Here is a 20,180-nt window from a genome sequence, read left to right as displayed (position 1 = left end):
GCGGGACGATGTGAGTCCGATGTAGAGCGATGTAGTCTAGAGCGCGATTTTGCTGTAGAGTTTGTTGTAGAGGCTCTACAGCCAACCCGCCGGGAAGGCAGTGACTCGAAGAGGTCGAGCCGCGCTAATGGGGTGTCTCCAAGCTTACTGGAGCTCTGATGGACGGCCCTGGACTATCCCTGACACACAGAGAGTCACTCAGGAGTCACTCTGACGGCACACAACACCCTATAACTGCGTCATGACCAGCCTGCCATGCGTCGCCGGTCTGGTCGCCGGTGCCCCATTCGTCGCTGTGCTTCTTTAGCAGGCGGTGGACTGTCGGCTGCGAGGACGGTCGCATTTGCGCGAGGCGAGGCGAGCATTCAGACGCGTTGCATGCGCCATGACTCGCGCCAGCGCGTGCGGGAGCTCCTGGCTGAGCGTTGAGTCCAGGCGAGTTGCGCTGGCCACGATCGCTACGCCGAGCCGAGCTGACGCGCCGAGGCGCCGGCCAGTCGCAGCCGTGAGGCATGCCACAGCAGCAGAGGCAACTGCCACCCATTGGGCGGGCAGACAGAAGGCCAGGGCAGCACTGGCAAGTGCAACGCGCGCCTCATGTCGGAGAGCGACGCACCGTGCCTCGTTCGCCGCTTATGATGTAGCGTTTGTTGTAGAGATTTCACGTTGTAGAGCGCCTCTACATCGCTCTACATCGGACTCACATCGTCCCGCGGCGGATGTAGAGCTCTACAGCTCTACAGCGCTCCAGAGCGCTCTACATCTCTACATCTCTACAGCGCTCTACACTCTTCATCCTCTACACCCTCCCTCAGGCCGCCGGCTGCCGCTGGCTGCCGGGCGCCCGCCGCAAATGGAAGACGAGGACTACGTGGTGGCGTCGGCCGCGGGAGCCGCTGGCACACGAGGTGCTCGCCCCTCCGCCGCGACGCGGTGAGGCACAGAGAATGGAGAGCCGAGCGCATCGGCGCATTGTGCCATCGCGTTGCGGTCAGGGCCTCGGCGACGGAGAGCGGGGCGGAGGAGGATGAGGCCGGTACCATTTTGTGTAGGAACGTAGGGGCGGAAAACTAGAAAGAAAGCAGACGAACCCATGTGCCATGAGGGATGGGGGAGGACAGGCGGGTCCCTACCTGCACGTAGCACGAGCAGGATTTTGGAAGGACGATCAGGGACACAGGGGAACGGGAGTGGGGAGCGCAGGGGCAGAAAGAAAGAAAACAGACAACCCAAGGGAGCGCAGGGGTGGCACACTAATTTCGGAGAATTTCTTTTCCCACCAACCATACATGCCATGTCTGTGTGTATGTCCACCTCGCCCGCCCGCGCCAGCGCCCCGCCCCGCACGCCGCCACCTCCGTCGACGGAGCGCGGCGGCGACGTCCCTGCAAGCATTCGGAAGGCCGCCACGGATGGCCAAGCGGGAGCGGTGCTGTCGTGGCTCGACGGCGGGGGGTGGACGCGACGTTCGAGTACACCTTTGGTGACGGCTCGTATGCGAGCGGCGTGACGCTGCTGATGGTCGCGATGGGCAATGGCCACGCGGAGCTGGCCGATGCGCTTCTGCGGCGCGGTGCGGATGTCTCGTTGCAGAACGGCAACGGTGGCACCGTGCTGATGTTCGCCGCCGCGAACGGCCACGAGAACCTGGTCGAGCTGGCATTGCGGCACGGCGCGGAGATCGACGAGAAGAACAGCGACGGCGACACCGCGCTGATTCTCGCCGCTGCCAACGGCCATCCCGCCGTGATGCTCCGCCTGCTGCGGGCGGGCGCAGACATGAAGCTGCGCGACGTGGACGGTGAGACAGCGCTGCAGATTGCCAAGGAGGGGGGGCACACCGAGTGCGTCGAGGCCGTCAGGACGTATCTCGGGGAGATGACGGCAGCTCGGAGCAAGGCGCCGTCGGCCGAGGCGGGCGGCGCAGGGGCGGGCGGCGCACCCGCAGGCGAGGCGGCGGCGGGCGCCAGTGCTGCTCACTCTGCGTTGAGCGTCGAGGGTGGAGCGGAAGCCGCGCCGAGCAGCGAGACGGTGCCTGAGGAGGTCGTGCTAGCGGCTCGGCGAGGCGACGAGGAGGCGGTGCTGGCGTGGCTCGACGGTGTCGGGTGTGTCGACGCGACGTTCGAGCACACCTTTGGTGACGGCTCTCGTGAGAGCGGAATGACGCTGCTGATGCTCGCAATGCTCAAAGGCCACGCGGAGCTGGCCGAGACGCTTCTGCGGCGCGGTGCGGATGTCTCGTTGGAGGACAGCAACGGTTGCTCCGCGCTGAGCCTCGCCGCCGCGAACGGCCGCGAGAAGCTGGTCGAGCTGGCGTTGCGGCACGGCGCGGAGATCAATCAGAGAAGCACGGTCGGCGTCACTGCGTTGATGGACGCCGCCCAGGAAGGCCACGAGCAGATTGTCGACACGCTGATCCGGCACGGCGCGAAGATCGACCATCAGGACAATGACGGCGATACCGCGCTGATTCAGGCCGCCGCCTTCGGCTACCCCACCGTCGTGCGTCAGCTGCTGCGGGCGGGCGCAGACATGACGCTGTGCGCTAAGAAGGGCAAGACCGCGCTGCAATGTGCCAAGGAGAAGGGCCACGCCGAGTGCGTGCGCGCCCTCGAGGAGCATGCGGCGGCCAAGAAGGCGGCCGAGAAGGCGGCGAAGGAGGCGGCGTGGGCTGCGGGCGCAGCGGAGAGGGAGGCGCAGAGGGCGGCGGCGGAGAAGGAGGCGGCGCGGCACGCCGAGGAGCTGCTGGCGGAGGTTGAGGCGGAGAAGCGCGCCAAGGGCAAGAAGGGCAAGAAGAAGAAGAAGGGCGGAGGGGCGGGTGCGGCTGGGCCGTCGCAGGAGGCGGAGGAGGGTGCCGAGGCGCCGTCGGAGGTAGCCGAGGCTGCGAAGAAGGCCGAGGAGGAGAGAATGATCAGGCTTCTCGAGAAGTGCCACGAGGAGAGGATGCGGTTCGGCATCACGGCGGAGAGCCAGGCAGCGGCGTCGGCAGCGGTGGCCGAGGCGGTGCGCTTGGACGCTGAGGCGGACGAGGCGGAGGAGGAGGCGGAGGCGGACAAGGCGGAGGAGGTGGCTGCCGTGGCGGCGCTGGCGGCTGCCGAGGTGGCGAGGGCGGAGGCCAGGGCGGCGCATGCGGAGGCCAGGGCAGCGTTGGAGGAGGCCGAGGCGGCGTTGGAGGAGGCGGCGGCTGCTGCGGAGGCGAGGGGTGCCGCTGCGGCCGCGTCGATGGATAGGGCGGTTGCAGCCAGGATGGCGGCGGATGCGGCCCAGGAGCGCTCATAGAGCTGCTCCTGCTGAGAGGCCACGGCCGCTGAGACGCAATATTTCTTGTGCCCACGCGCTCAGCGCGGCGCGGGCGGGGGATCATTGTGTGCGGGTTGTGTCTGGAGGGAGGGAGTGGGGTGCCGGAGCAGGTCTGTTCACCGCGACGTGCACTGGGCCTTGCACTTTGAATGCCGTGGGGCTCCTGCCCGTGTCCGGGCGCGGAGATGCGAGGGTTGCCCCCCCTTGCCCCACCACTTTCGACTTTGTGTGTGTGGAGACCTTTTCTTACCCCTTTCCTTACCTGTAAAAGAAAGACATACGCAGGGAGGATGTGAGGAGTGAGGTCTCTCTCTCTACTCCTCAACTCTGTCTCTTGATTTCTACGGGGTGTGGACTGTGGAGTCTGGACGAGACCGTGTATGAGAGTTGACCAGGGGTTGTGCGCCGGGGCCCTCCTGCTCGGCTCCAGCCAGTAGACAAGTCTTGTCATCAACAGAGGAGAAGGATCTGACCTCGGGGCCGATGTGACCAAGCGCTGGTAGCGTGGTTTTACCTCACACCCATGGTCTCACAGTGTGCCGGCAGTCGCCGCGAGCAGTGACCAGTGTCGCTCACACAAGCCGCAGCACAAGTGACTGAGGGCCAGTGAGGGCGAGCCCATCGCTGTCACAGCTGACCTGTGGCAGCCACACAGTAGGGTGTGTCAACTGTGCAGAGTGTGTGAGCAGCAGAGGAGCTGCTCTCCAGGCTTCAGGCGCAAAGAGCTGCATGCCACCGAAGGCGCTGTCGAGGTTCGCCGAGCGCGGCGCAGGTTGGAGGAAGCCGTCACCGACGAGCGCGTTGGACTTTTCACTCCGGATAAAGACGGGGACACAGCGGACGGTGCGGGGTGTGTCCCCGTCATAGCGGCGAGGCGCGGGTCCGTCTGTGGCGAAGTGGGTCCCTGCTGCTCCTAATCTCTTCGTACATCCTCCTGCTGATCTCCGCAACGTCCTGCTCCCTGGCCCTCCCTCCCTCGTCTCGCCCTGCGCGACTGCTCCGCCTCACCGTCGTCTGCCCTGCGTCGTCTGGTGACGGGTCCTCCATAGTCGGTTGAGGTCGCCGCCCTCCTCGTGCCTCTTCCCAACGTTCCCTCGGCGGTCGGTGCCGTCTGGTCCGACTCCGCCGCCCCCGGGTCTGCCCTGCCCTCGTCTGCACTAGCTTCTGCTTCGTCATCACTGGCGCCTCTCCTCTTCTTTCTCCTCTTCTTGTATGCTTTGTACATCGCGTCGATTCCTTTTCGCGTGAGCACCACCCTGAAGCTCGCCCAGCAGCCTTGAAAAAAAACTGCGCTTCTTCCTTAAAATCCTAGTGTAGTGCGGCGGCGTGCCGTGTGCGTCTTGCACTTGGCACTTGCAGCGCAGCAGGGCCGCAAACACGGAGGCCCACAAAGCACAATGTGCTCAATGGTTGATGCGCGGTCTCGACACTCGCCACCGCCAGAGCTGCAGCTCGCAGCTGACACGAACTGTGATAAAGCTTAAAGGATTAATTTGCCGTAAGTTAGCGTAAGGACGAGCTCGTTCTTCTTCTTCTTGGTGTCTGTGGTGAGAAAATTCTTTGGCCTCATGACTCACAGCTCACACGCGGACGTGCTCTTCAATCCACCGGCTGCGCTAGAATCGCCACCGCCGAGTGCGAAAAGATACCGCCATTCCCGTACACGAGCGCCCGCCGCACGTCCCCCACCTGCCTTTTGGCACTTGGCGCAGCACCTGCAAAAGAAATCCATAAGCGGCGGGGATAGCCGTTGAGGAGAAAGGGCGCAATATCTTTCTTGAAAGCCCCGACCGAATCGCGCGAGGGAGGGTCGTAAAAGAAATTTATAGCCTTGTGCTGGCCGTTTTCTTTCTTTATTTACTAGGCACGGGACTGGCGCGCACTGGCACTAACACAGGTACACCTGGTAAAGAATTTTACAAAAAAAGTGCAGAAGAGGGGGGGGGGACGAGTTGGCGGGACGAGTTGGAGCGCGAGGCGAGGGGCGGCGAATTGGCACAGAGCTCAGAGCCGACCAGTCGATTGCCGTGGGCGTGGCCCGTGGTACTGCGTTCGCTGCCGCTGGCTGCTGCCTGCCGCCGGGCTGCCGCTGGCTGCCGGGCGCCCGCCGCAAATGGAAGACGAGGACTACGTGGTGGCGTCGGCCGCGGGAGCCGCTGGCACACGTCACACGAACGAGGTGCTCGCCCCTCCGCCACGACGCGGTGAGGCACAGAGAAAGAATGGAGAGCCGAGCGCATCGGCGCATTGTGCCATCGCGTTGCGGTCAGGGCCTCGGCGACGGAGAGCGGGGCGGAGGAGGATGAGGCCGGTACCATTTTGTGTAGGAACGTAGGGGCGGAAAACTAACTAACTAGAAAGAAAGCAGACGGACCCATGAGGGATGGGGCGGCGAGAGGAGTAAAAGAATTTCGCCTGGACAACACTCGGCACGGGAGGAGGAGGAGGGATAACAGAGGTAACGAGGGGACAGGCCAACAGCCAGTGGGACGAACGAGGGACGCGACGGCGGCCCAAGCGGGAGGGAGCGGAGACAGTCGGCAGCGAGCGAAGTGGGTGAGACTGATGATGCTCCTTCGACTTAGGGAGCGGTTCAGCTGCTGGGCGGGCTTCAGGCTGGTGCTCACGCGAAAAGGAATCGACGCGATGTACAAAGCATACAACAAGAGGAGAAAGAAGAGGACGGACATCAGTGATGACGAAACAGAAGCTAGCGCAGACGAGGGCAGGGCAGACCCGGGGACTGGGGAGCCGGAGCAGACGGCATCGGCCGCCGAGGGAACGTTGGGAAGAGGCACGAGGAGGGCGGCGACCTCAACCGACTATGGAGGACCCGTCACCAGACGACGCAGGGCGGACGACGGGGAGGCGGAGCAGACGCGCAGGGCGAGACGAGGGAGGGAGCAGGATGTTGCGGAGATCAGCAGGAGGATGTACGACGAGATTAGGAGCAGCAGGGACCCGAGGGACCATGTGGAAGACGGCTAGTGCTAGTCCCCCATCGGGAGGACGACCCCGGCTAGTCGCCGACCACACCCACAAAGAACCCTGCACAAAGACCGCAGGGCGGGGACCTGTTCCTTTTTACCCATCTCCTAGTAGAGGTGTCCGTTTTATTTTTCGGCACGGGAGTATTGGAATAATACGTCCTATCATTCACAGCTGCAAGCCCGCCTGAGTCGGAAAGCAGTTTTTGCTATCATTCACAACCGCCTGAGTTCGGGCAAACCCCGGAAAGTGGGTCAAAAATGACCACCGACACGTGTAGGCGCGTATCTTAGCTAAGGCTCGCGCCCTGACGTGTAAGTGCTCATGTGCACCGAGCCCATATACGCACCTGCATGTGTGGACGCGAGTATTAACTAAGATGAGCGCCCACGCATGAGGATGCGCGTCTGCGTCCAGGTAGCCCAGATACGCGTCTTCGTGTCTGAGCGCTTATCTTGAGTAAGGCTCGCGCCTACACGTGTCGGTGGTCATTTTTGACCCACTTTCCGGGGTTTGCCCTGAGTTCGTGGGGCCGAGCTTTGCTTTGACATCGAGCAGGCTCTGCCCTGGCCCTCGCCCCTGCCCCTCCGCTGGCCAGCGAGAGCGACTCCCGCTCCCATCCCACTCACACGTGCGTCGACGCTGCTTCGTGGGCGCCTGCGCCCCCTCCACTCGTAGACCACACGCCTCTCCCACCGACGCACAAACGCAAGCAAGCAGCGCCCCAACACATGCCCCGCCACTGTCACACACCATCCCCGGCGCAAATTTGGGGCGGCGTCTTCGGCGGCGCGCGCAATGCTTCGGTCTTCCTGGCAGCCGGGACGGCGCTCATCTTCCCACTACGAGAGATTCGCTCTTCTGTCGACGGCCGCCGCTCCCTCCTCACCGCCACCGCTGCAGCCGCCCGGACGCCGCCCGCGCCCCCGCGCCGCCGCTCGTACCGCGGCCTCCGCAGCCTTTACCGCCGCCGCCCTCCGCCGCCCTCCGCAACCCTCCGCCGCCGCCGCCTTCTTCTAGGGACCGCCGCCTCCGCCTGTCCGCCTCCTCTGCCAAACCGCCTCCTCCTCTGCCGTCATTTTCGTTTATCAGCCCCTTCGTCGCCGAGCGTCCTACCGCCCCCTGCTGCCGCGTGTCCATGCCCTCTCATTCCAGACCCCGTACATCTCCACAATGCGCATATAGCTGTTTGTGCATTCCATCATGCAGCGGCCGTGCTGACGCTCACCATGGTCGTCGCAGGTTCATCGATGACGCTCTACATACGCTGGTTTGCTTTGGCGGCCCTCGCGGCCGGGTCGCTCTCTGCGTCGGTGTGCGCGCCCACGCCAGACCCCTCGTGTCGGAATCGCGCATCGCCCAGCGCTCCTCACGCCCCTCGTCAGGTGCAGGACCAAGACGGGGTCGGGGCGACCGATCGCACTCCCATGTTTTCTCCGACCAACCTCATGTTTTCGGGTTTGCCCCCGCCGGACCCCGACCCGCCCAACCCGCCCAAACCATGGGAGTGCCCCGTGCACAAGTTCCCAGAATACGACTTCAAGAAATGCTCCTGCCCTCCTTGCAAGAAAAACGCTGACGGTCGCTGGCACTCGACTGGGAACCCCAGCGGCACCGCCGCCGACCTGCCGTTCCCCCGGGTGCGGAGGGAGTGGCGCGAGCACACCGAGGATGAGATCGACAGGTACGCGTGCGCTCTCAACGTCATGAGCACCATCTCGACCGAGGCTGGACGAAAGTGCTACGGCCGCACGTACGTCTACTTTCCCGACATTGTCATGAAGCACGCGTGCGTTGCATCGGACCCGCGCGGCGACCAGGGCCACCGCGGGCCAGAGTTCATGCTGTTCCACAAGTCGACGTTGCTGACCTACGAGGGGTCGATCCTCGCCATCGACCCGAAAATCGGCGCGATCCCCTGGTGGAACTTGCCGCTGGACAGCGCGCCTGTCCTCAACGTCGACGGGACTGTGAACGTCTCGGCGGGGAAGTACTACTGCCCTAACGCTTCCTCCCTCCCCTTCGGTGTGGGTTCGCCTAACGACGACCCTTCCGTAGCAAACCCGGGCTGTGACCCGGAGAAGTACATCTGGTCGGACACGTACTTCGGCGAGCAGCTCGGGTCCGGCCCGAACTATGAAGTCACGAATGGGCGCTGGCGGTACCGGACGATGTCTCGCTGGGGCGACTTCGACACCACGTACTGGTCGCGGGATGACAAGCACGATGTCAACAACGAGTGCATCGTCAACATGTGGACGAAAGTGCTACGACCAGTGCCCTCGACCGTTGGACGGACCATCATCAAAGGCGTCGGCAAGGCCAGTAACATACTGTTTGGCGGGAGCGGGCGATCGCAGCAGGACTCCCTGATCCGGTACACGCAGCACGACTTTGACGCGTGCGCCAACTCCAACAACACGCGCAACTGGATCGAGTGGCAGAACTGCCAGGAGGAGAACGAGTTCGGCACCCTCGAAGGCGTGTACTGCCCGGATGAGAAGGAGACGTGCACGCAGCAAGACCTCAAGAAGGTTTACGCCCTGCACTCGACGACACATGACAAGCTGGGTGAGATTGGTGACGTGACGACCTCGCCGTCGGACCCCGCCCTCTTCTTCTCCTACCACGCCTACATCGACAAGAACTTCATGGCGTGGCAAGAGAGCATGATGGACACTGGGCGGATGACCGACCCTGTCAAAAAGGACCTTGGACATCACGACAAGAGCGACCCGCCGGACCTAACGAACAAGAACTACTTTGGCTACCCGCGCCAGGCAACCCACGAAGAATGGCTGGCCAATGTGGAGGCATTCGAGAAGGTTCCGTTCATCGAGGGGATGGTCGAAGCGTCGAACCAGGGGATGGAACTGAGGGGCTACGTCAAGCCGGTCGAGGATTTCAAACACTTTGACTTGCAGCAGTGGATAGATCTGCTTGGAATTCACCATGTTCACGCTGGCGTCCCCACCGATGATTCCGTGACCGTGTACGACGGAGACTTGGCGCATCCCAACTTTCTTGGGCCAGCCTGCTCCAGCGCCACCAATGTCCTCTCCCCGGACTTTTGGACTTTGACCAACCCAAGCTTCTCGATGGAGAGCGGAAAGGCGGCTGCGGGGGCTGTTGGCGGCGGAGGAGGCGGCCCCCATCTCTTCAACCCCACCTTCTCGTTGGCGTGCACTTCGCCACAATGGCCGTCCCCCAAGCCTGGATCCCTGACCTACAACCTCACGCAAGGCGCCAGGACGCACTCCACGTTGGGCACTGTTATCTACATGACACAGTACCACGACACAAAGTACCGCCCCGATGGACTTCTCCGCGGCGACCAGGCCGTCCCAACCCTCCCGTGGATCCCAGGGACTCTCCTGCAAGACATCGCCAATGGCGGGATGCCGTTCCGCGACATCTTCCCCGGTTACGACGGAGGCAGGTTTGGGTACTCGAACAAGGAGATCATGGAGTGGGGCATGCCGTGCCGCAATGGCCGTGTGGTCAACGACACAGACAAGCCGTGCTCGCCTTACAGCTACAGCGCTGTGCAAAGGCCGTTTGACGAGATTATGAAATCCGACGCCTACTACACGGACCTCCACAATGGCCGCTACAGCGCTGGGAAGATAATCCCGGTGTGCAACGTGTACAACACGAAGGGCGAGGCGTCCGTGCTGGCCACCCTGGGCAAACCGTGTCCGAACGAATGCGGCGCATGCTGCTGCGGGGAGCCGAACACGCCACCCCCAGCGCTGGACCACGTTTGCCATTTCCCGCGCAGCGAGGATGGCACGGGCGACTGCAGCCTGTACACGCCGCCCTGAGGGCGAATGATCTGACTTCAGTCATCAGGGTGCCGAAAATGCCTTCAATGGCCATACACCCTCCGCCTCGTCCTACAGGAAATTCCATGACGTTCGACGAGTACTAGGATGGCATGTGCGAGCTCGGCGCGGGGCATGAGACACAGAGCTGGACCTGATCCTGCATGAAGGACATGATAGAAAGCATGAAGCATTACATACGAAAGAGAGGCTCCACGAAAAAAAGAAATTAGACGCTGTGGCCGCGCCGCCGCAGCTCAGGCGTCAGGGCCGGAGGGAGGCCCACAAGCCACATATGTTGCCTGTTGGCGCGGTCGGCCAGCATGCTGACGAATAAGGACGTTCTTCTTTTTCGGTTCTTGGTGTCTGTGTGTGAGAAAATTCTTTGTCCTCATGAGGATGTCATGACTCACACTTCACACGCGGACGTGCTCTTCAATCCACCGGCTGCGCTAGAATCGCCACCGCCGAGTGCGAAAAGATACCGCCATTCCCGTACACGAGCGCCCGCCGCACGTCCCCCACCTGCCTCTGGCCGGCGGTGCCCAGCAGCTGGTCGCACGCCTGCCGGGCGCGGGGAGGGTCGGGGCTGGGGCTCTCGCAGCCTGTCTGCGCGGGGAGGGGTCGCGGGGCAGGTGTGTTCGCGCCTCGATGACGTTGTACATGGCGGGCACCTCCCACGGCGCGCCAAAGCCAAGCAGGCCTCCGTGCGTGTTGACAGGCAGAACCTACGGGGTGGTGAGCCAGTGGCGAGCCAAGGACACGTCGGACGCGTCGGATGCGTGCTCTTCTCCTCTTCTCCTCTCCTCTCCTCTTCTCCTCTCCTCCATTCTCTTCTCTTCTCTTCTCTTCTCCTCTTCTCCTCTATGCTGCACCGACGGCTCGTACCCCTCCGCCTGCGTCGCCGCGTGCGCGCGCTCGACCCAGCGGCCGCCCTCCCCCTTGCGCGCAAGGCCGACCGCCTCGAGCGCACGCACGTAGCAGATCGGGAAGCAATCGTACAGGCCGAACCAGTCGATGTCGCTCGGCAAGAGCTGCGCCTCGGAGTAGGCGGAGCCGGCGGCGTGCTCGCAAGAGAAGACCTCGTCGCTGATGCGCGGCGGCGGGTAGAGCGGCCCGCTCGCCTGGTAGTAGCACGCGCAGCCTTCATTCACCATGGCGGCGTAATCAAGGAGAGCGGGCCGCTCTCGCCTCTCCCCCCCCGAGCACGACGACGCCACCCCGCGCGGCAAACGGGCCGAGCTGAGGGGAGGCGACGCCGCTCGGCGAAGAGAGCGCCTACGGCCCCGGACGTGTCGTGGACGTGTCCCGGATGCGGCGTGCGCAGCCAGACTGCGGCCGCGCGTCGTGGCCGAGCGTCGCGTCGATAAAGTTGGAGTCGGCGACGATGAAGGCGGCGCCGCCGTCCGCGCGGCGTGCGCACTCGAGCAGGTTGGTCGCGGGGGCGACCGGGCGCGAGGCGAGCACCTCGTCGAGGCTGAGGGGGGCCTGATCGCCGCTGGAGGCGTGAAGAGGCGCCGTGTCACACTCGCGCCATCGGGCCGAGGCTGAGGCGGCGCCTCGGTGAGGGAGAGCGGGTGGCGCATCGCCTGGCGCGACGCGAGGACCGGCACCATCGCCAGCTGCTCGCGCGTGAGGTCCGACTCCTACAGGGAGGCTCCATCTCTCCGAGGTCTCCTCACGTCGGCTGCTGCCCGCGCGTGGGGTCCGGCTCCTCCATCTGCCACCGCGCCACCCGGTCGTACCCGTGAGGAATCACGGGCGACGGCAGCGAGCCGTCCGGATCGGCGCAGCCCGCGTCCGCGCGGCGGAGGAAGTCGGCCGTCGGCATCGACGAGACCGCGTCTCCCGCCACAACCGCTACCGCATTGCACCGCTCCACCCGAACCATCCGCGCCGCCTCGAGCAGCGCAGAGATGGGACCCGCACCGCCCGTGTCGATGGTGCGCATGCGAACGCCACGGTGCGGCAGCATTCCGGTGGCGGTCGCGAGGGCGTGAGCGTGCATGAAGCGGTGGTGCGAGAGCGACGGCACCGCGACGAGACCATCCAGGTGCTTCATCGAGAGGCCGCTTGCCGAGAGAGCGAGGTGCAGTGCGCTCTCCATGAGCGACGAGGCGGACTGGCCGAGCGCGCCCAGCGGCGTGCAGCCGGTGCCAACGATGCGGACCGTGCGGCGAGGGCGCATCGTCGCCAAACCTCCTGTATTGCCTAGCCTCCCGTCGAGAGACAGTGAGCGCAGCTGAGAGAGGTTGCGACGCGAGCGGCGACGGCTGGGCGGAAGCGCCAGGGAAAAGAATTCTTTGCACTCGCGCCTCTCAAAGCACAAGCGCCTGCGCCTGGCAAAGAAAAGGTAGGCCCCGGCGGGCACATTGGAAGACGTACAGATATGGAGGATATGGCACATTGGCGGCGAGGCGAGCCAGAGGCGCCGCACGTGGACGCGGTGTTACGAGGCGACGAAGCGGCGGTGCGTTCGTGGCTCGAGAGAGGCGGGCGAGCAAACACCGCGCACGAGTACGGCGAGGTAACCGGCGTTACCCTGCTGATGGACGCTGCCGGCCAGGGCCACGAGCGGGTGGCTGCCTTGCTGCTGCAGCACGGCGCTCAAGTGAACCTGCAGAACAGCGACGGCGACACCGCGCTGATGCTCGCCGCCCAGGACGGCCACGAGCGGGTGGTCGAGCTGCTGCTTCAGCGCGGCGCGGAGGTCGAGATGCAGGACAGCAATGGTGACACCGCGCTGATGCTCGCTGCTCTCAAAGGCCACGAGCGGGTGGTCGAGCTGCTGCTGCGGCACGGCGCGGAGATCAAGAAGCAGGATAGCAAAGGCTGGACCGCGCTGATGCTCGCCGCCACCCACGGCCACGAACGGGTGGTCGAGCTGCTGCTGGAGCGCGGGGCAGAGATCAACGTGCAGGACAGCAGAGGCGTCACCGCGCTGATGGGCGCTGCTCTCAAAGGCCACGAGCGGGTGGTCGAGTTGCTGATTCGGCACGGCGCGGAGGTCAACGTGCAGCAGAGCGACGGCCTCACCGCGCTGATTGGCGCCGCCATCCAAGGCCACCTCCCCATCGTGCTCTGCCTGCTGCAGGCGGGCGCGGATACAAAGCTGCGCACTGAGACTGGCAAGTCCGCGCTACAGATGGCCGAGCAGGAGGCGGCCAGGCCTGCGACGACCGACGCCACTACTTCAACTGAGGACCACGCCGGGTGTGTGCGCGCTCTCACTGAGCACGCAGCGGCTGTGAGAGAGGCCGAGGCGGCAGAGAAGGCGGCGGAGAAGGCGCTCGAGGCCAAGAGGCGGCGCGAGCAGCGCGAGCGGGAGGAGGCAGCCGCGGCGCGAGAGCGCGAGCAGGCGGCAAGCAGACGGAAGGCAGAGCGGGCGGCGGACGAGGCGCGGCGGGCGGCGGACGCTGCGGCGCTGGAGGAGCATAGGCGAGCCATCGCGGCGGAGGCGGAGGCGAAGCTGGCCGCTGAGCGCGCGGCAGCAGAGGAGACGCTGCGGGCGAGGGTGGCGGAGAAGCTTGCGGCTGAGGAAGAGCAACGAGAGGAGCAGCGGGCGGCGGCAGCTGCTCGCAACGCGGCTCAGGCAGAGGCGGAGCGGCGCGAGAAGGAGGCTGCAGACAAGAGGGCGGAGGAGGAGAAGGCGAAGCGGCTGGCGAAGGCGGCCGAGAAGAAAGCGGTTAGGAAGGAGGCAAAGGAGAAGAATAATAAGGCCAAGAAGGCGCCGCCTGCCTTCAAGCTCGAGGAGGAGCGGAGGGCGAAGGCTGCGGCAGAGCTTCGCGATCAGGAGGAGAGGGCGGTGCGGCTGGCTGCTGAGCAGGAGGCGGCGAGGCGAGCGGAGCGCGAGGCGGCAGAGCGAGCGGGCGCGGCGGAGCGGGCAGCGTTGCGAGAAGCTACGGAGCTAGTAGAGGCGCTGCGCCGGTCAGAGGTGGATGCGGAGGAGGCGGCGCTGGCGCGTCGGGTGTCGCGGTGCGAGGAGGCGGTGAGCAGCGAGTCGACCGGCGGCGGCGGGGACTTGCAGCGGCGTGTCGATCGGCTGGAGGCGAGCCTCGGCGCGGCGACCGAGGGTAGCCTCGAGGAGCGGGTCGGCGCCATCGAGCGCTTGATCGGGCCAGAGGCGGCAGAGTCGGCAGAGCAGCCTCTGCCAGTCACTGAGCCGTTTGCTGCCGTCTCACTAGCGGACGCCGGCCTCGACACGGGGCGGCCGGTTGCCCCCGAGTCCACCATGGGAGGCGAGACGTCGTGCATCATATGCTTCGAGCGGCCGAAGTCTCACCTCGCGGTGCCGTGCAGCCACTTGTGCGTGTGCGGCCCATGCTCCGAGCTGATGCGAGAGTGCCCGTATTGCCGCGAGCCAGTGATGATGTGGCTCGCCCCGCGCCCTGTGTGATTGGAACCACAATACGTATCGGTTGAACCGGCGAATTTTGACCGCGCAAGACAAAAGCAAGGGGGCTCTAAGTACTAAGAGGGGAGTGATTCTGAGATCAGGTTGGGCGACTGGCAGACATTTCAAAAATTTGGCGCCGCAGGCGCCCGCTGCGTGCCCACCATGCTCCATGGTTGGGCGCGCAGCGAGGAAAATTTTGCGCTCTCGACAGCCTTTTCTAATAGGAAAATGGCCTCTACTCGGCGCCATACCGCTTGTCGGCGCACAGCGGAGTTCGCAAGCCGGACCTGCTGCCTTGTTCCCTTCTACGTACACTTTCAGAATGGAGGCTCAAACGCAGCGCAGGGCTCAGACCAAGTGCAAGTCGATTCGTACCAAAAAGTAGACAGTGCCAAAACCGCGGAACCGAAAATGGCGTTTAATTTCGCGCACCTGCTGTCCGCCGCCTGCGGCGGCGCTCCGCACCGCTTGAGGCGCCTGCGGCGCCCCTGGCGGCGCGCTGTCCGCGCGCCCCTCTGTGGTTTTCGTGGGGGGCTCGGCTCGTAAGTCTCGATTTGTACCGGATTTCGACGTTAGTGGCAAAACTGCGGAACCGAAAATGGCGTTTAATTTTGCGCACCTGCTGTCCGCCGCCTGCGGCGGCGCTCCGCGCCGCTTGGGGCGCCTGCGGCGCCCCCCTGGCAGGTGGCAGCAGTGTGTACGGCTGCGGGCGGTGCGCCCAGTAGCAGTACACAACCGGCGCTCTATGGCGTGCTCCGGGGGAGCACGACTACGCAGTCGTGGCTTCCACACGCGAGAGAGTGGCTTCTATATTTACGAAAACATTGGGCGTCCCTAGTGCCGCATCCATAAGAAGTGACGTCACGGTTCCAGGAGCGCTGGCGGCACAGCTTAGAGTGGCAGCCGAGCGCCGGCCACGACTATCGAGTCGCCGTCGCGGAGCTGAGGGCTGGCCGACGGGTGGCGCGGTCTTCCTCCCAGCGCCACCCATCGGTCAGCCCTCAGATCGATCGATCGGCGCTCAAAGTCGCTTCAGATCCGAGAAAGCTGCTGGCGCCGCTGCCGATCCCAGCCGCGACGCCAGCAGCTTCCTCTGCTCTCCAATGCGCCGAGAAGCGACGCGGCGGTGCTCGGCTCGCCATGCACGATGACGGCTCCGCTGGGTGCTCGTCGGCCGGTCCGGTGGCACCCTATTCGCGCGTCACCTGCCGGCGTCCCGACGACAGCCTCGCGCCGCCGCTGATGGAGGGGCGGTCGGCGCCGCTGCCGCCGCGCCGCCGGTGGGAGAGGCACTGGTGGTGGCCTGGGCGGCCCTCCGCCGCCGCTCGGCGCGCCCGGGCAGCGGTGGCAGCCTGCGCCGCCACAGCTTCGAGCGGGCGCCCCCAGCTTCGAGCAGGCGCCCCCAGCTTCCAGCGGGCGCCCGAGACGGGTTCCCCGCTTCGAGCGGGGAGATGCGGCCGGGGATTCGCTTTCTGAAATGTCTGCCTCCAAAGGGGAAACGCCCAACCTGATCTCAGAATCACTCAGGGCTCTGCCCGCAAGGCCGAAGGCGCCCGCGTCGGGCAGATTCGGTACCATTGACAAATCTGCAATACGACTGTATACCCCCACACGAACAAACAGCAAAATCCGAATACCGTGCACAAATGCGGCGATGTGAGCCGTGGACGGGTGCAAGCCTTCAGCTGGTGCCAAGGCATCCGTAAAATTGAAACCAAGAACCCCCGCCAAATGCGTGCTTTCGGCGCAACTTGAGGGGAAGCCCCCGGAGGGATGCTCAACCGCTCCACGCCACGCCGCTAGCGGCGGTGCTATTCCGAGTGCGTCGATTTTCTTCTTTTCGAAAAATTCCGCGGGGAACAAGATGGACGCTCCCTCGCCAATGGACGAGGAGTGCGCCACTCCATCGCCGACGGAGGCTCCCTGGTGCCTCCTGCTCGCGCCGGATCTCCCCTTTGGCGCGGTGGAATGGTGGCGGCCCCGGCAGATGGTGCTCCTCCGCTCCACTTGCAAGGCCTTCCGCAGCGGCCAGTCGCACGAGGAGAGCCTCTTCAACGTGCTGACTGCTGGCCTGGGCGCGCCGGAGAAGGTGTGGACCCGCATCACCAATGCGTCCGCGCTATACGACCTCTGCCACCGCCTTTTCGAGGAACGCCTGCTCATCGCGACGCTGCCCAAGGTGGCCGCGGCGGCGGCGGGCCTGTCATCGGCGGACCCGATGGCGCGCCACTGCGCCCTCACAAGTGGCGGCTTCTCGCTCCACCGCTATATGCGCGACGTCGAGGGCCAGATACCAAAGTGGAAGCCGTCGGACTGTGATGTCTTCATTCCCTGCGGCTGCGCGCACGACGCGCCGATCGAGGAGCTAGAGCGGTCGCAGGCTGTGTGGGACTCGGTCCTCGACCACGTCCAAAGCTCGATGCTCTCGCTCTTTCCGGGCGAGCTCGTGCCGGGCATGGTCACGGTGCGCATCTCCATCTCGCATGACGGGTATATGGAAGAGCGTGAGGTTGACCTGACTGCGGCGGAGCGTGGGGCAGCTTTCGCGGAGGGGTACGCGCCGTCCGAGGCAGTCTCGAGCGACGGCGAGGCAGCTCTTGTCACCGACGAGGACGCCCACAGCGACGATGATTACTACTCCTCGCGGCGCAGCGTCACAGTGCGGTACGAGCAGAGGCCCAAGGAACAGACGAAAACGGCCGACAAGTTCCGCGAGCCGCGCAAGCCGAATCGCGGGCACGTCTACTCGATGGCACTACTGCGGCGGGTGGCGCGCTGCGGCCAAGGTGAGCTCGCCCAATACGTCGGCGAGCACACCGGCGCGGTAGAAAATCTCCCGCATGAGTTCATGCCCTTCTGGAGCACCCCCCCGGAGCAGCTCGAGTACCTGTCGAGCCTGCAAGGCACGCTCAAGCGGCTGGACGCGTGCAAGATGCTCGAGCCGGGCCCACACGGCGATACGGCCGGCCTGCCGCGCGCGTACAAAATTGCTCGTGTGGTGCACGTCACGGCTTCTCTCAACAGCTCGGCGACCAGTAAGCGGATCGCCCTCCCGCGTCGCGAGTTTTCGGCCAACGTGTCGAGCGATGATAGGAGGTCGGCGGTTCGTGCCTCCATGGCTGAGAATGCGCTCGACCTCTTCCCCAGGAGCATCAACGTCATTCAGTACCACGGCGCGCCGATCACTGCGCTGCAGCTCACCGGCAGCTTCGACCTCCCGCCGCCCCAGGTCACCGTGTGCGTCGACGCCGGCAGCGCACGCCCGCGCTTCGAGCTGACGCCTCTGGCGGAGGAGGCGCTGCGCTCGCGCGTGCTGCGGCCGCACAAGTACACGTGGGGCGCCTGCTACGTGCCTCCCTCCCTCCGCGACGAGAGGGAGGAGGACGTGGCCATGCCAAAGCATGTGCTGCGCGAGCACGGCCCGGTCTACAATCAGCTGCAGCGCATCGTCAAGTACGTGGAGCGCGGCTTCAGCCTGCCCGACGCGGCGGCGCAGGCCTGACGTCAGAGGCTTGCACACATAGCGCCGCCCCGTATGAAGCCGCGCTCCACGTACTTGACGTGTCGGCGTCGCTGCGTGTGGACGGCGAGAAATCGATCTCTGTGCATTCCCTTGGCCGCGTGGTGCGTTCCGCTTCACCGGCTTCCGCGAGACACCCCGTGTCTCGTTGCTTTACCGCGTGTGTTTTCAGATTTCACTCGTCGTGCGTTCTCTTCCTCTCCTTTGAGACACTCGAGACCGTTTTGTCTTTTGAACACGCCTCATGTGCAACCGACATATACACAGTCAGTCACAAAACAACGTGCGGGGATCCCTTTATGGGCAGCAGTTCCGCTGCGGTTCGCTGGTTGCACCCGCCACGCAACAGGAGGCGATCCGTCATGCTCCACTGCATGTCTCGAGCCGGCGCACGCAATCCGCCATGTCGGCATCGCTGACCGCGTTCGGGTCGAGGCGCTGCGCGCAGTCGCGGGGGTACTCGCCGCGGTCAGCCTGCCTCTCCAGGAGGCGCCGGCACGCGGTCGCCGCCCGCCGCCCGCTCTCCGAGGCCGGGTCTGCCGCGCGCATCTCCTCGAGCGCGGCCGCGAGGTTGGCGCCGTCGACGCGGTTTTCCGTGATTGCAATCGTGGGCGACAAGTTGAGGACGGCGTGCCACCAGCCAGACGGCACGAACATCGTCTCGCCCTCGCGGAGCACGCACTGCTGCGGCCGCTCCTCGGGCGGAAGCGAGCCCAGCACCCGCCCAAAGAATGCGCGCGGCGAGCTGGCGGCGACCCCGGCCGGCAAGCCGGCCAGCCCGGCGGGTACAGGGCCCACCGCTTGCGCCCGGAGAGGAGGGCGTTCCAGGCACTCGTGTTCCACGGGTCGATGTGCCACGCGGACCCGGAGCCGCCCGCCGAGACGAGCGCCCAGCGCGAGTGGACGTGGAACGAGGCCTGCTGTGCCGCCGCGTCCGTCACGTCCGCGCGGCGAGGGAAGCACTGCTGCGTGCGCAGCAGCGACGGCTGGACGAGCGGGACGGGCGAGTAGCCCGCCAGCAGCGGGTGGCGGTAGGCGGTGGACACGTCGTCCAAGTTGACGTACCTATGCCGAGATCACACCAGAGATCGCCCGTCTTCACTACAGATGATGGCGACGGTTGCAGAGCCAGCTGCACTGGTTGTCGAGCGTCTCGCCGTGCGCGAAGGGCCGCACGCCAAAGAACGAGGCCGGGTTAGCTCGCGCGTACGGCGGGAGGGCGTAGGCGCGGCGCATCAGCGATCGCGCGAGCGACTGCCCTGCCCGGTGAGAGACGTCCGTGCTGCCCTCCTCCTCTGCCCAAGCGGCCGCGGGCCAGGCCGCCGTCAGGCCGCTCACGATGACGGGGATGCCCGGCTGGTTGAAGCCTTTCTCAAAGGCGTCGGCCGTGAGGTCCGGCCAGCTGCGCCGCGCTATGTCGCACGGAAGCTGCTCGCTGTCTCCCTCCTCGGCGGCACGCGCCTCGTGGACGGCACTCGGCCACGCAGGAAGCTCCGAGCTGCGCAGCGGCGCGAGGTACTGCTCGGGGCACAGCCCGGAGAGAGTGCCGTCGCAGTGAACGATGAGCTCCGCGAGAACGTCGCGCGCCAGAACCTGCCTGCCCTGGCACTCCCGAAAGCCAGAAGCGGACTCACCGGGGTGGCAGCGAGTGCCGAGGACTCGGGTCGCGCTCGAGAGGGCCTCGCTCACCCACGCCTGCACTGTCGCGCGGTCCAGCTCATAAGGCGGATCTGCTGCTGCCAGCGCGGCGAGCTCGGCCAAAGGATAGCCAGCGGTTCGGATCGCTGCCGCCCTCGAGTCCGGCCGCACTACGGAGGTATGCGACAGCGTGGTGGAGGCCGCCGGAAGAGGCTGCAAATGCCGAAGCTGCGCTCTGATAGTCGGATGGACCCCAAGACGCAGCGTCAGGCTCCGAAGCGAGGAGAAGATGTGCTAAAGCGCCAATCGCCAGCAGACTCGTGATTTGCGAGGCGCGCATTGCCTCGGACGTGCCGAAAAAAGAATTGTGGGCGGCCCCCACGCAGTAGTTGCTCCCACCGACGCCGCCGAAGCTCACAGGGCTTGCCGCGCGGGTGGGGGGGGCGGCACACAATTTGCCGTGTGTGCTCGCAACAGCAAAGCTCGCTCCTGCTCGCTGTGTGTATGTGTGTGA

At 65.2% G+C, this 20,180-nt stretch overlaps 5 protein-coding genes across 5 annotated transcripts; 3 read left to right on the top strand and 2 right to left on the bottom strand.

Moving 5' to 3' along the window:
- Positions 1–241: 241 nt before the first annotated feature.
- On the top strand, positions 242–3,279 carry EMIHUDRAFT_100599 (hypothetical protein; the record flags this gene model as incomplete). The annotated part of the gene is made up of 3 exons (XM_005778946.1): positions 242–278; positions 816–874; positions 2,740–3,279. 3 exons carry the CDS (start codon positions 242–244, stop codon positions 3,277–3,279), a joined length of 636 nt encoding a protein of 211 aa, XP_005779003.1.
- A 4,259-nt stretch (positions 3,280–7,538) lies between these two features.
- On the top strand, positions 7,539–10,112 carry EMIHUDRAFT_100598 (hypothetical protein; the record flags this gene model as incomplete). Its single annotated transcript, XM_005778945.1, has 2 exons — positions 7,539–7,601; positions 7,674–10,112. The coding sequence occupies 2 exons, from the start codon at positions 7,539–7,541 to the stop codon at positions 10,110–10,112; spliced, it is 2,502 nt and encodes an 833-aa protein (XP_005779002.1).
- A 435-nt stretch (positions 10,113–10,547) lies between these two features.
- Positions 10,548–11,749, bottom strand: EMIHUDRAFT_64557 (hypothetical protein; the record flags this gene model as incomplete). Its single annotated transcript, XM_005778944.1, has 5 exons — positions 10,548–10,676; positions 10,769–10,840; positions 10,988–11,256; positions 11,405–11,600; positions 11,639–11,749. Coding segments are annotated over 5 exons (777 nt in total), but the record flags the coding sequence as incomplete, so codon positions are not given.
- Positions 11,750–12,217: 468 nt separating this feature from the next.
- EMIHUDRAFT_205671 (hypothetical protein) lies at positions 12,218–14,508 on the top strand (the record flags this gene model as incomplete). Its single annotated transcript, XM_005778943.1, has 2 exons — positions 12,218–12,283; positions 13,864–14,508. The coding sequence occupies 2 exons, from the start codon at positions 12,218–12,220 to the stop codon at positions 14,506–14,508; spliced, it is 711 nt and encodes a 236-aa protein (XP_005779000.1).
- Positions 14,509–18,311: 3,803 nt separating this feature from the next.
- On the bottom strand, positions 18,312–19,201 carry EMIHUDRAFT_353968 (hypothetical protein). The gene is made up of 2 exons (XM_005778942.1): positions 19,167–19,201; positions 18,312–19,093 (listed from the first exon to the last, which is right to left on the bottom strand). The coding sequence occupies exon 2, from the start codon at positions 18,683–18,685 to the stop codon at positions 18,389–18,391; it is 297 nt and encodes a 98-aa protein (XP_005778999.1). The 5' UTR covers positions 18,686–19,093; positions 19,167–19,201; the 3' UTR covers positions 18,312–18,388.
- Positions 19,202–20,180: the final 979 nt, after the last annotated feature.

Source organism: Emiliania huxleyi, assembly GCF_000372725.1.
Source record: "Emiliania huxleyi CCMP1516 unplaced genomic scaffold EMIHUscaffold_24, whole genome shotgun sequence".
NCBI lineage: Eukaryota > Haptophyta > Isochrysidales > Noelaerhabdaceae > Emiliania > Emiliania huxleyi.
The sequence above is the reverse complement of the archived record's forward strand: the minus strand, read 5'-3'. Positions and strand labels throughout refer to the sequence as shown.